The sequence below is a fragment of the Bos mutus genome, chromosome 17, assembly GCF_027580195.1.
Source record: "Bos mutus isolate GX-2022 chromosome 17, NWIPB_WYAK_1.1, whole genome shotgun sequence".
In the NCBI taxonomy this organism is placed as follows: domain Eukaryota; kingdom Metazoa; phylum Chordata; class Mammalia; order Artiodactyla; family Bovidae; genus Bos; species Bos mutus.
In genome coordinates this window covers 1,995,001-2,006,927 of record NC_091633.1, presented here as the reverse complement: position 1 = coordinate 2,006,927, position 11,927 = coordinate 1,995,001, and the positions used below count along the sequence as shown (strand labels likewise).

Genomic DNA, 11,927 nt, shown 5'->3' with positions numbered 1-11,927 from the left:
ACGGGGAACCCTGAGCCTCCTTCTCCAAACAGGCCTGCTCATCATTTCACAGGTAACCTGAGACCCTAAAGCTTGACTCTGAGGCACTTTGAGGGCATGAAGAGAGCAGTAGTTCCTCCCATGGGACCGACAGTCAAGGCCCAGGGAATGACCACCTGGACAGATGACTTCCTGGCCTCATCAGCAGTCGGTGCAGAGTGGCCACCAGGGGGCAGCAGAGAGTCACTCAACACTGCACCTGGAGATGAGGCAACCTGGGCATCAGGTGCCCATGCAGGGGCTGGATACCCACACCTCACACCTGAGGACAGGGGCCGGCTTTCTGTGGTGTCGCCCTCTCAGGATGCACAGACTCCACCCTCTTCGCTTGCATTGACAGCCTCTGTCCTTCCTGGAGGACAAGCTCCACCTTCCCCATCTCTCCCCAGGGGGCTGGGGCCAACAGTGTTCTCTCTTGTCCGCTCCAGGAACACAGAGCCAAGAGATTTATTTGTCTTAATTAGAAAAACTATTTGTATTCCTGCATTTCCCCAGTAACTGAAGGCAACTTTAAAAAATGTATTTCCTGGACTTCCCCGGTGGTCCAGTGGCTAGACTCTGAGCTCCCAGTGCATGGGGCCTGGGTTCAATCCCAGCTCAGGAAACTACATCCCACAGGCTGCAAATGAGATCCTGCATGCCACCCGATGCAGGCAAAGAAACAAGTGTTTAGTATGCATGTATTTCACGTGAGGTGTTTCTATAATTTACAGCCAGTATTCTGTCTTACACTTAGTCATTCCTTTGAGCACATGATCGGTCGATGGCCCAGACCACACACAGGAATACTGAGGCCCAGCACCCACTGGCTGCCCAGAACCTCATGGCCAAGGGTGGACACTTACAGGACCTCAGGGGACCTTTAAGAACGCCCCGTGCTCTTGGCAGCGGAGCAGTGTTAAGCATGGCTCTGTCACTCGGGAGCTGTGTCTGGGCTGCGTGCATCACCTGTGGTGTGGGCCTGGTGAGGGTCACCGTCCAGGGGCCCTCGAGGGTCAGAAGAACCTTCCCTTAAAAGTTCTAGAGGTGGAGCTAGAACCAGACCCACATGTGAACTGCACCCAAAAACAGTGAAGGATGAGACACTTCAAAGTCCTGGGTGAAATTAAGGTCCTTCCCCTGAACCAGGATGGAGCAGAGGAAGGACTTGGCTTCCAGGAAACCCTGACGTCTCCACCGTGACTCTGGCCACGTTCATGGCAGGGCCCAGGATCCTTTGGTGCAAAGGACTCAGGTTTCCTGGAAAATACAGTCTCCACCTCTGAGCCCTCAGTGAGAAGGGCTTCTCTCCCAGGAGTGGGGCCAGGACCCAGATTGGGGTGGAGCTGTCCTCCCAGACCCTGAGACCAGCAGGTGCAGGAGCAGCCCCGGGCTGAGGGGAGTGTGAGGGACGTTCCCCCCGCTCTCAACCGCTGTGGCCCTGGGCTGAGCCTCTCTGACCACGGCTGCAGGCAGCCCCCACCCCACCCCCCGACCCTGGCTCGGACTGATTTGTATCCCCAGCAGCAAGGGGATAAGACAGGCCTGGGAGGAGCCCTGCCCAGCCTGGGTTTGGCGAGCAGACTCAGGGCGCCTCCACCATGGCCTGGACCCCCTCCTCCTCGGCCTCCTGGCTCACTGCACAGGTGAGCCCCAGGGTCCACCCACCCCAGCCCAGAACTCGGGGACAGGCCTGGCCCTGACTCTGAGCTCAGTGGGATCTGCCCGTGAGGGCAGGAGGCTCCTGGGGCTGCTGCAGGGTGGGCAGCTGGAGGGGCTGAAATCCCCCTCTGTGCTCACTGCTAGGTCAGCCCTGAGGGCTGTGCCTGCCAGGGAAAGGGGGGTCTCCTTTACTCAGAGACTCCATCCACCAGGCACATGAGCCAGGGGTGCTGAGACTGAGGGGAAGGTGTCCCTGGGGGCCAGAGAATCTTTGGCACTTAATCTGCATCAGGCAGGGGGCTTCTGTTCCTAGGTTCTTCACGTCCAGCTACCTCTCCTTTCCTCTCCTGCAGGCCCTGTGTCCTCCTACGAGCTGACTCAGTCACCCCCGGCATCGATGTCCCCAGGACAGACGGCCAGGATCACGTGTGGGGGGCCCAGTGTTGGAGGTGAAAATGTTGAGTGGCACCAGCAGAAGCCAGGCCAGGCCCGTGCGCCGGTCATCTATGGTGACGATAACCGACCCACGGGGGTCCCTGACCAGTTCTCTGGCGCCAACTCAGGGAACATGGCCACCCTGACCATCAGCGGGGCCCGGGCCAAGGATGAGGCCGACTATTACTGTCAGCTGTGGGACAGCAGCAGTAACAATCCTCACAGTGACACAGGCAGACGGGAAGGGAGATGCAAACCCCCTGCCTGGCCCGCGCGGCCCAGCCTCCTCGGAGCAGCTGCAGGTCCCGCTGAGGCCCGGTGCCCTCTGTGCTCAGGGCCTCTGTTCATCTTGCTGAGCAGCGGCAAGTGGGCATTGGTTCCAAGTCCTGGGGGCATATCAGCACCCTTGAGCCAGAGGGTTAGGGGTTAGGGTTAGGGTTAGGGTTAGGCTGTCCTGAGTCCTAGGACAGCCGTGTCCCCTGTCCATGCTCAGCTTCTCTCAGGACTGGTGGGAAGATTCCAGAAACAGGCAGGAAACCGTCAGTCGCTGGTGGCCACTGAGTCAGGCAGCCATTCTGGTCAGCCTACCGGATGGTCCAGCACTGAGACCTGGGGCCTCCCTGGAGGGCAGGATGTGGGACTGCAGCCCGGCCCCCAAACCCTCGGAGAACCGCGCTCCCCAGGACGCCTGCCCCTTTGCAACCTGACATCCGAACATTTTCATCAGAACTTCTGCAAAATATTCACACCGCTCCTTTATGTACATTCCTCAGAAGCTAAAAGTTATCATGGCTTGCTAACCACTCTCCTTAAAAATTCTTCTATAATGTTCATCTTGCCTGCTCCTTAGACGTGTTTTCATTCCACATCTCTTACTACCTTTGGTCTGCTCGTGTATTTTCTTTTTTTTTTATTTTTTTATTGGAATATATTTGCGTTACAATGTTGAATTTGAATTGGTTTCTGTTGTACAACAATGTGAATTAGTTATACATGTCCTGAGGAGGGGCGGCTGCGTGGGTGCAGGAGGGCCGAGAGGAGCTACTCCACGTTCAAGGTCAGGAGGGGCGGCCGTGAGGAGATACCCCTCGTCCAAGGTAAGAGAAACCCAAGTAAGACGGTAGGTGTTGCGAGAGGGCATCAGAGGGCAGACACACTGAAACCATAATCACAGAAAACTAGTCAATCTGATCACACGGACCACAGCCTTGTCTAACTCAGTGAAACTAAGCCATGCCCATGGGGCCAACCAAGATGGGCGGGTCATGGTGAAGAGGTCTGATGGAATGTGGTCCACTGGAGAAGGGAATGGCAAACCACTTCAGTATTCTTGCCTTGAGAACCCCATGAACAGTATGAAAAGGCAAAATGATAGGATACTGAAAGAGGAACTCCCCAGGTCGGTAGGTGCCCAATATGCTACTGGAGATCAGTGGAGAAATAACTCCAGAAAGAATGAAGGGATGGAGCCAAAGCAAAAACAATACCCAGTTGTGGATGTGACTGGTGATAGAAGCAAGGTCCAATGATGTAAAGAGCAATATTGCATAGGAACCTGGAATGTCAGGTCCATGAATCAAGGCAAATTGGAAGTGGTCAAACAGGAGATGGCAAGAGTGAATGTCGACATTCTAGGAATCAGCAAACTAAAAGGGACTGGAATGGGTGAATTTAACTCAGATGACCATTATATCTACTACTGCGGGCAGGAATCCCTTAGAAGAAATGGAGTAGCCGTCATGGTCAACAAAAGAGTCCGAAATGCAGTATTTGGATGCAATCTCAAAAACGAAAGAATGATCCCTGTTTGTTTCCAAGGCAAACCATTCAATATCACAGTAATCCAAGTCTATGCCCCAACCCGTAACACTGAAGAAGCTGAAGTTGAACGGTTCTATGAAGACCTACAAGACCTTTTAGAACTAACACCCAAAAAAGATGTCCCTTGCATTATAGGGGACTGGAATGCAAAAGTAGGAAGTCAAGAAACGCCTGGAGTAACAGGCAAATTTGGCCTTGGAGTACGGAATGAAGCAGGGCAAAGTCTAATAGAGTTTTGCCAAGAGAATGCACTGGTCATAGCAAACACCCTCTTCCAACAACACAAGAGAAGACTCTACACATGGGCATCACCAGATGGTCAACACCGAAATCAGATTGACTATATTCTTTGCAGCCAAAGATGAAGAAGCTCTATACAGTCAGCAAAAACAAGACCAGGATCTGACTGTGGCTCAGATCATGAACTCCTTATTGCCAAATTCAGGCTTAAATGGAAGAAAGTGGGGAAAACCACTAGACCATTCAGGTATGACCTAAATCAAATCCCTTATGATTATACAGTGGAAGTGAGAAATAGATTTAAGGGACTAGATCTGATAGACAGAGTGCCTGATGAACTATGGACAGAGATTCATGACATTGTACAGGAGACAGAGATCAAGACCATCCCCATGGAAAAGAAATGCAAAAAAGCAAAATGGCTGTCTGAGGAGGCCTTACAAATAGCTGTGAAAAGAAGAGAAGCGAAAAGCAAAGGAGAAAAGGAAAGATATAAGCATCTGAATGTACAGTTCCAAAAAACAGCAAGGAGAGATAAGAAAGCCTTCCTTAGAGATCAATGCAAAGAAATAGAGGAAAACAACAGAATGGGAGACTAAAGATCTCTTCAAGAAAATTAGAGATATCAAGGGGACATTTCATGCAAAGATGGGCTCGATAAAAGATAGAAATGGTATGGACCTAACAGAAGCAGAAGATATTAAGAAGAGGTGGCAAGAATACACAGAAGAACTGTACAAAAAAGAGTTTCATGACCCAGATAATCACCATGGTGTGATTACTCACCTAGAGCCAGACATCCTGGAATGTGAAGTCAAGTGGGCCTTAGAAAGCATCACTATGAACAAAGCTAGTGGAGGTGATGGAATTCCAGTGGAGCGATTTCAAATCCTGAAAGATGATGCTGTGAAAGTGCTGCACTCAATATGCCAGCAAATTGGGAAAACTCAGCAGTGGCCATAGGACTGGAAAAGGTCAGTTTTCATTCCAATCCCAAAGAAAGGCAATGCCAAAGAATGCTCAAACTACTGCACAATTGCACTCATCCCACACGCTAGCAAAGTAATGCTCAAAATTCTCCAAGCCAGGCTTTCTCCAAGCCAGGCTTCAACAATATATGAACAATGAACTTCCAGATGTTCAAGCTGGTTTTAGAAAAGGCAGAGGAACTAGAGATCAAATTGCCAACATCTGCTGGACCATGGAAAAAGCAAGAGAGTTCCAGAAAAACATCTATTTCTACTTTATTGACTATGCCAAAGCCTTTGAGAGTGTGGATCACAATAAACTGGAAAATTCTGAAAGAGATGGGAATACCAGACCTCCTGACCTACCTCTTGAGAAACCTGTATGCAGGTCAGGAAGCAATACTTAGAACTGGACATGGAACAGACTGGTTCCAAATAGGAAAAGGAGTACGTCAAGGCTGTATATTGTCACCCTGCTTATTTAACTTACATGCGGGGTACATCATGAGAAACGCTGGGCTGGAAGAAGCGCAAGCTGGAATCAAGATTGCTGGGAGAAATATCAATAACCTCAGATATGCAGATGACACCACCCTTATGGCAGAAAGTGAAAGAGGAACTAAAAAGCCTCTTGATGAAAGTGAAAGAGGAGAGTGAAAAGTTGGCTTAAAGCTCAACATTCAGAAGATCATGGCATCTGGTCCCATCACTTCATGGGAAATAGATGGGGAAACAGTGGAAACAGTGTCAGACTTTATTTTTTTGGGCTCCAAAATCACTGCAGATGTTGACTGCAGCCATGAAATTAAAAGACGCTTACTCCTGGAAGGAAAGTTATAGCATGCTGCTGCTAAGTCACTTCAGTCGTGTCCAACTCTGTGCGACCCCATAGACGGCAGCCCACCAGGCTCCCCCATCCCTGGGATTCTCCAGGTAAGAACACTGGAGTGGGTTGCCATTTCCTTCTCCCATGCATGAAAGTGAAAACTGAAAGTGAAGTCACTCAGTCGTGTCCAACCCTCAGCAACCCCATGGGCTGCAGCCCACCAGGCTCCTCTGTCCATGGGATTTTCCAGGCAAGAGTACTGGAGTGGGGTGCCATTGCCTTCTCCAATAAGTTATAGCATACTGAAAAGCAAAGACATTACTTTGCCAACAAAGGTCCGTCTAGTCAAGGCTATGGTTTTTCCAGTGGTCATGTATGGATGTGAGAGTTGGACTGTGAAGAAAGCTGAGCGCTGAAGAATTGATGCTTTTGAACTGTGGTGTTGGAGAAGACTCTTGAGAGTCCCTTGGACTGCCAAGAGATCCAACCAGTCCATCCTAAAGGAGATCAGTCTTGGGTGTTCATTGGAAGGAGTGATGCTGAAGCTGAAACTCCAATACTTTGGCCACCTCATGCGAAGAGTTTACTTATTGAAAAAGACCCTGATGCTGGGAGGGATTGGGGGCAGGAGGAGAAGGGGACGACAGAGGATGAGATGGCTGGATGGCATCACCGACTCAATGGACATGAGTTTGAGTGAAGTCTGGGAGTTGGTGATGGACAGGGAGGCCTGGCGTGCTGCGATTCATGGGGTCACAAAGAGTCGGACACGACTGAGCAAGTGAACTGAACTGAACTGAACTGTCCTGAGGAGGGCATGGCAACTGACTCTAGTATTCTTGCCTTGAGAATCCCATGGACAGAGGAGCTTGACCCGCTACAGTCCATAGGGTCACAAAGAGCTGCACGCGACTGAAGCAACTTAGCAAAAGGCAAAGGCAATCTGTATATCCCCTCCCTCTGGAGCCTCCCTCCCACCTCTCCCCGTCCCACTCTCCTGGGCGTCACAGAGCACCACGCTGAGCTTCTGTGCTTTACAGCAGGCTCCCACCAGCTACCTGTTCATCCAAGGCGGTGCATATGCATCAGGCCTCCTCTCCCACCCACCCCACCCTCCCCTTCCCCTCGGTGCCTCCAAACCTGCTCTGTTGACAATAGCCAAGACGTGGAGGCAGCCTCAGTGCCCACAGACAGAGAACGAGTAAAGAAGACGTGATGCACGGAGCAGCTTCAGCTGCTTGCAACAACTTCTGGCAACTTCTCTTGTCATTTTCCTTCTGTTATAAATATTCTCTAACTTTCCTCACTATGGCTTCTTAGGTACACCCATCATTTAACAGTGGACATTTCATGTCCAAATACATGAGATTGTTTTTTTAAGTATCTTTGCTATCAATTGCTCATTTTGATATCAACTTCTCATTTAAGTGTTTTCTTCTCTGCAATCACCCTCTGTGTTTTTTTCAGTCTTCTGATTTTATTGAGGGTTTCAACGGTGAACTCAAAGCTCTCTCTTGATAAATGTCACATTGCACTACAAAAATGTGTGGGTTATTTCCAAATACCTTCTGATATTGACTTCTAATGTATTTCCACAGTGATAAGAGAACAGGCTCTGTGTGATTTCAGTACCTTTAACCCATTAAACTTTTGGACCTTGTTTTGTGTCCCTGGATATGTTCCATTGTCTCCTAGTTCGTAGTCTATGGGAAATTGAATAGAATTTGGATTCTACTGTTGTGGGAAAATTGTATAAATCTCAATTATGTTGAATTGGTTCATAGTGCTTTTCAGGTCTGCACTATCCTTCTACTTCTCTGTATATTCATTCTATTAAGTTTTGAGAGCTCGATGTTGAAACTCCAACTAAAAGTCTTAATTTATCCACTTAAAAAAATAATTGTAACATATAGTGGAAGTAGATGTAAACTTGTTCTGTATTTTCCAAGTCTCCTCTAAGTGTGTTGCTATGCTTTCATCATTTAGAAAACGAAAAAGAAAGAGAAAAATTTAATATTTTTTTTAAAGATGTGGTACATACGTACAATGTAGTGTACTCACCCACTGAAAGGAACGAGACAGGGTCATTGGTAGAGATGCGGGTCGACCTAGATCCTGTCACCCAGAGTGAAGTAAGTCAGAAAGAAAAACAAATATCATGCATTAACGCATACGTGTGGAATCTAGAAAACTAGCACAGATGAACCTATTTCCAGGGCAGGAGTAGAGATGTAGATGTAGCAGATGGACTCAGGCTCGTGTATTTTCATACCCAAGAATCTCGTTCAGTATCCTGCCATACATCTCTGTCAGAACAATGTACATTCATTTAAAAATGTTCAGTGGCGCCGTGATTTTTCTCCTACCTTGAATTATTACCCTAACTATTAGTAGCAGAGTTTGACTCAAACAACATAAATGTATTGAAATCTTTTTTTTTTTTTACAGTTTATTTACTTATTTTTAATTTTTGGTTGCCCTGGGTCTTTGTTGCCGGGTGGGCTTTCTCTAACCGTGACCAGCGGGGCTACTCTCCGGCTTTTCACTGTGGAATTGTGTCTTGTCGTGGAGCACAGCCCCTAGGCACTCAGGCTCAGTGGTTGTAGCATGTGGGCTTTGCTGCTCTGTGGCAGGTGGGCCCTTCCCCGACCAGGGATCAGCTCCACACTGGCAGGCAGATGCTTATACACTGTACCACCAGGGACGTCCTGAAATCCTTATGAATAATTATCAACTAGTGTTGATTCATGGATCCATCAATTAGTATAATTTACTTTTACCTCTAGGGGCTTCCCCTGTGGCTCAGTTGATAAAGTATCTGCCCACAATGCGGGAGACCTGGGTTTGATCCCTGGGTTGGGAAGATCCCCTGGAGAAGGGAACAGCTACCCACTCCAGTGTTCTGGCCTGGAGGAGCCTGGTAGGCTACAGTCCACGGGGTCCCAAAGAGTCAGACACGACTGAGCGACTTCGCTTTCCTTCTTTCTTTCTTTCTTTGCCTCTAGAATGAAGTAGGTCCACAACAATGCTGTTCTTTCTGGCTTTCGTTTCTACAATAAACCTGGGGAAACTTCAGTTCCACAAACAGGAGTTTTGCAGTAGAGTGTCCCTCCCTGCTATGAGCTCCTTCCTGGTTAGGTGCCAGAAATGATTCGTGCTGGATGGTCAGAAATTGTTTCTCTGAACTATCTGTCAGCTGACAGCTTCAGTTCATACTCTTCTGATTTTGCAGATCACAAAGCACTGGACAGCCTCTGACCTCAAGAGGATTCGAGAGGGGCCCCTTTGATGCACCTCCGGACCGTCTGAGAGGAGGGTTCACTGTCCCATCCACTGGGGGAAACCCCTGCCAGCTGGCCCCACCCCAGAGGCAGCGTTTCAAGAAACCAGCTGCTGAGAGGCGTCACCCAGTCATTTTCTCCGTTTCAGGGGTAAACAAGAAAGCTTGAGCAGAGCTTCCTGCTTAAATCTTCACTTTAGAGGCCCCTTGTAGAAGACGTAGTTTTAAAGACTGAGGAAATTTTAAATATCTGTCATCTCAGTGCTTCCCAGGTGGCACAGTTGGTAAGGAACCCAACTGCCAGTGCAGACAAGACAAGAGACGTCGGTTCCATCCCTGGGTTGGGAAGATCCCTTGGAGGAGGAAATGGCAACCCACTCCAGTATTCTTGCCTGGAAAATCTCATGGACAGAAAAGCTTGGCGGGCTACAGTTAGCGGGGTCGCAAGGGTCGGACACGACTTGGCATGCCCGCACGAGTCAATTTCATGCATCTTCGCCAATCCGGTATCTCATGAGGAAAATGCGTGCATCTTATCACGCGCTCTCAGTCAAGGGTCCCCAACCTCTAAGATCTAACACCTGAGATCTGCGGTGGAGCTGATGCACTAATAATAGAAATAAGGTTCACAATAAATGTAGTTCACTTGAACTAGCCTGAAACCACCTCCCACCCTTGTCCCTGGAGCCAAAAACGACTGCTGCTTTCAGTATATGCTTCCTCCCAAATTGAGGCTGCTGACTTGAATTGTTTAATCGATGGAAGAGTCTAATCTTGTGATCTAACTAGCAAAGCTAGTCCTCCCTGCCAAACGTCCCATTCCGACCAAGTTCTGTTAGAAGCCTTCCCACTGCGTCAGTACAAACAAACGTATTAGTGTGCATTTTGAGGAATATCATAAAATCACTGAAAATTAAACGATGTGTCTGTCTAGTGAAATCAGCATTAAAATTATGTAGATCTTCTATGTTCCTTTCCCTACGTTTATAAAAGCTCTTTAAAAACAAGATAAGTCACCAGGCTACTTATCATTCTTAAATTAGCAACAGATACTGTTGGCTGCCATGGATAGTGAGAAATAAATGTCAGGGTGTTTAAGTGTTTGGCGTTTAGAAATAATGAAGTAAGAATCAAATATAAATCACCTTGGCATCATTAGCCATCGGGCGAAGCATTTCCCATGCAAGGAACAAGGATGTGAGAATGTGTCCATCTGAACCACCGTCCCGGGGTCCCAGGAGGACTCACCGAGCTGACGGTTGCCGGAGCAACAGTTAAGGGAGCAGCAGCTGCTACAAAACCACCACCTGCCAAAGTAGGGTCTCCTCTTGCCAGAGTGCGCCTCCAGGGTGTCGGTCCAAACCTTTGGAAAGGACCTGGAAATAAGTGCTACCCACCAGATATTAATATAAACCCACCTGGCCAGGAGAGGCAGGCGCTGCTGGCCCAGGAAGTTTCCCCAGACTCAGTCATCAAGGTAAATAATATTTTGGGACCTCCCTGGAAATCCAGTGGTTAGGACTCTGCGGTTCAATCCCTGGTCGGGGAACTAAGATCCCACAAGTCACAAGACATGGCCAAATTTAAAAAAGAAAAAAGAGAGAGAAATATTTAGTGCAATAGGTTTTAGAATTGAAATTAAGCTCCTGCCCACCCCCACCCCCCAATCTGGATGAATAAAGCATTGAAATAGTAAGTGAAGTCAGGCTCTGACATGCACTGATGTGACTCACCTTAAGCAACCCCCACCCTAGGACTGGTCGGGGTTCCAGGAGTTTCAGGGGTGCCAGGAAGATGGAGTCCAGCCCCTGCCCTCTCCCCCCACCACGTCCTCCACTGGAGCCGCCTACCCCACCTCCCACCCCCCCGCACCCTGCTACCCCCCACCCCTGCCCCCAGGTCTCCCCTGTCCTGTGTCTGAGCTCCACACTTTCTGGGCAGTGTCTCCCTCTACAGCTGGTTTCTGCTGCCCGCTACCGGGCCCGTCCCCTCTGTTCAGTTCAGTTCAGTCGCTCAGTCATGTCTGACTCTTTGTGACCCCATGGACTGCAGCACACCAGGCCTCCCTGTCCATCACCAACCCCCAGAACTTACTCAAACTCGTGTCCATCGAGCCAGTGATGCCATCCAACCATCTCATCCTCTGTCGACCCCTTCTCCTGTCCTCAATCTTTCCCAGCATCAGGGTCTTTTCCAATGAGTCAGTTCTTTGCATCAGGTAGCCAAAGTATTGGAGTTTCAGCTTCAGCATCATTTCTTCCAATGAATATTCAGGACTCATTTCCTTTGGGATGAACTGGTTGGATCTCCTTGCAGTCCAAGGGACTCTCAAGAGTCTTCTCTAACACCACAGCTCAAAAGCATCAATTCTTCAGTGCTCAGCTCTCTTTATAGTCCAACTCTCACATCCATACGTGACCACTGGAAAAACCATAGCCTCGACTAGATGGAACTTTGTGGGCAAAGTAATGTCTCTGCTTTTGAATATGCTGTCTAGGTTGGTCATAACTTTTCTTCCAAGGAGCAAGCGTCTTTTAATTTCATGGCTGCAGTCACCATCTGCAGTGATTTTTGGAGCCCAAGAAAATAAAGTCTGTCACTGTTTCCACTGTTTCCCCGTCTATTTAACGGAGGGAAATTTCCCAGAGCCCCCAGGTTCCAGGCTGGGCCCCACCCC

At 48.8% G+C, this 11,927-nt stretch overlaps 1 protein-coding gene across 1 annotated transcript in view; it reads left to right on the top strand.

Moving 5' to 3' along the window:
- The first annotated feature begins 1,619 nt into the window (after positions 1–1,619).
- LOC102270074 (immunoglobulin lambda-1 light chain-like) overlaps positions 1,620–11,927 on the top strand; it is a 22,658-nt gene continuing 12,350 nt past the window's right edge. The window contains 4 exon segments of the mRNA XM_070385808.1: positions 1,620–1,629; positions 1,632–1,664; positions 2,034–2,324; positions 3,871–3,891. Coding sequence (XP_070241909.1) covers positions 1,620–1,629; positions 1,632–1,664; positions 2,034–2,324; positions 3,871–3,891 — 355 coding nt within the window.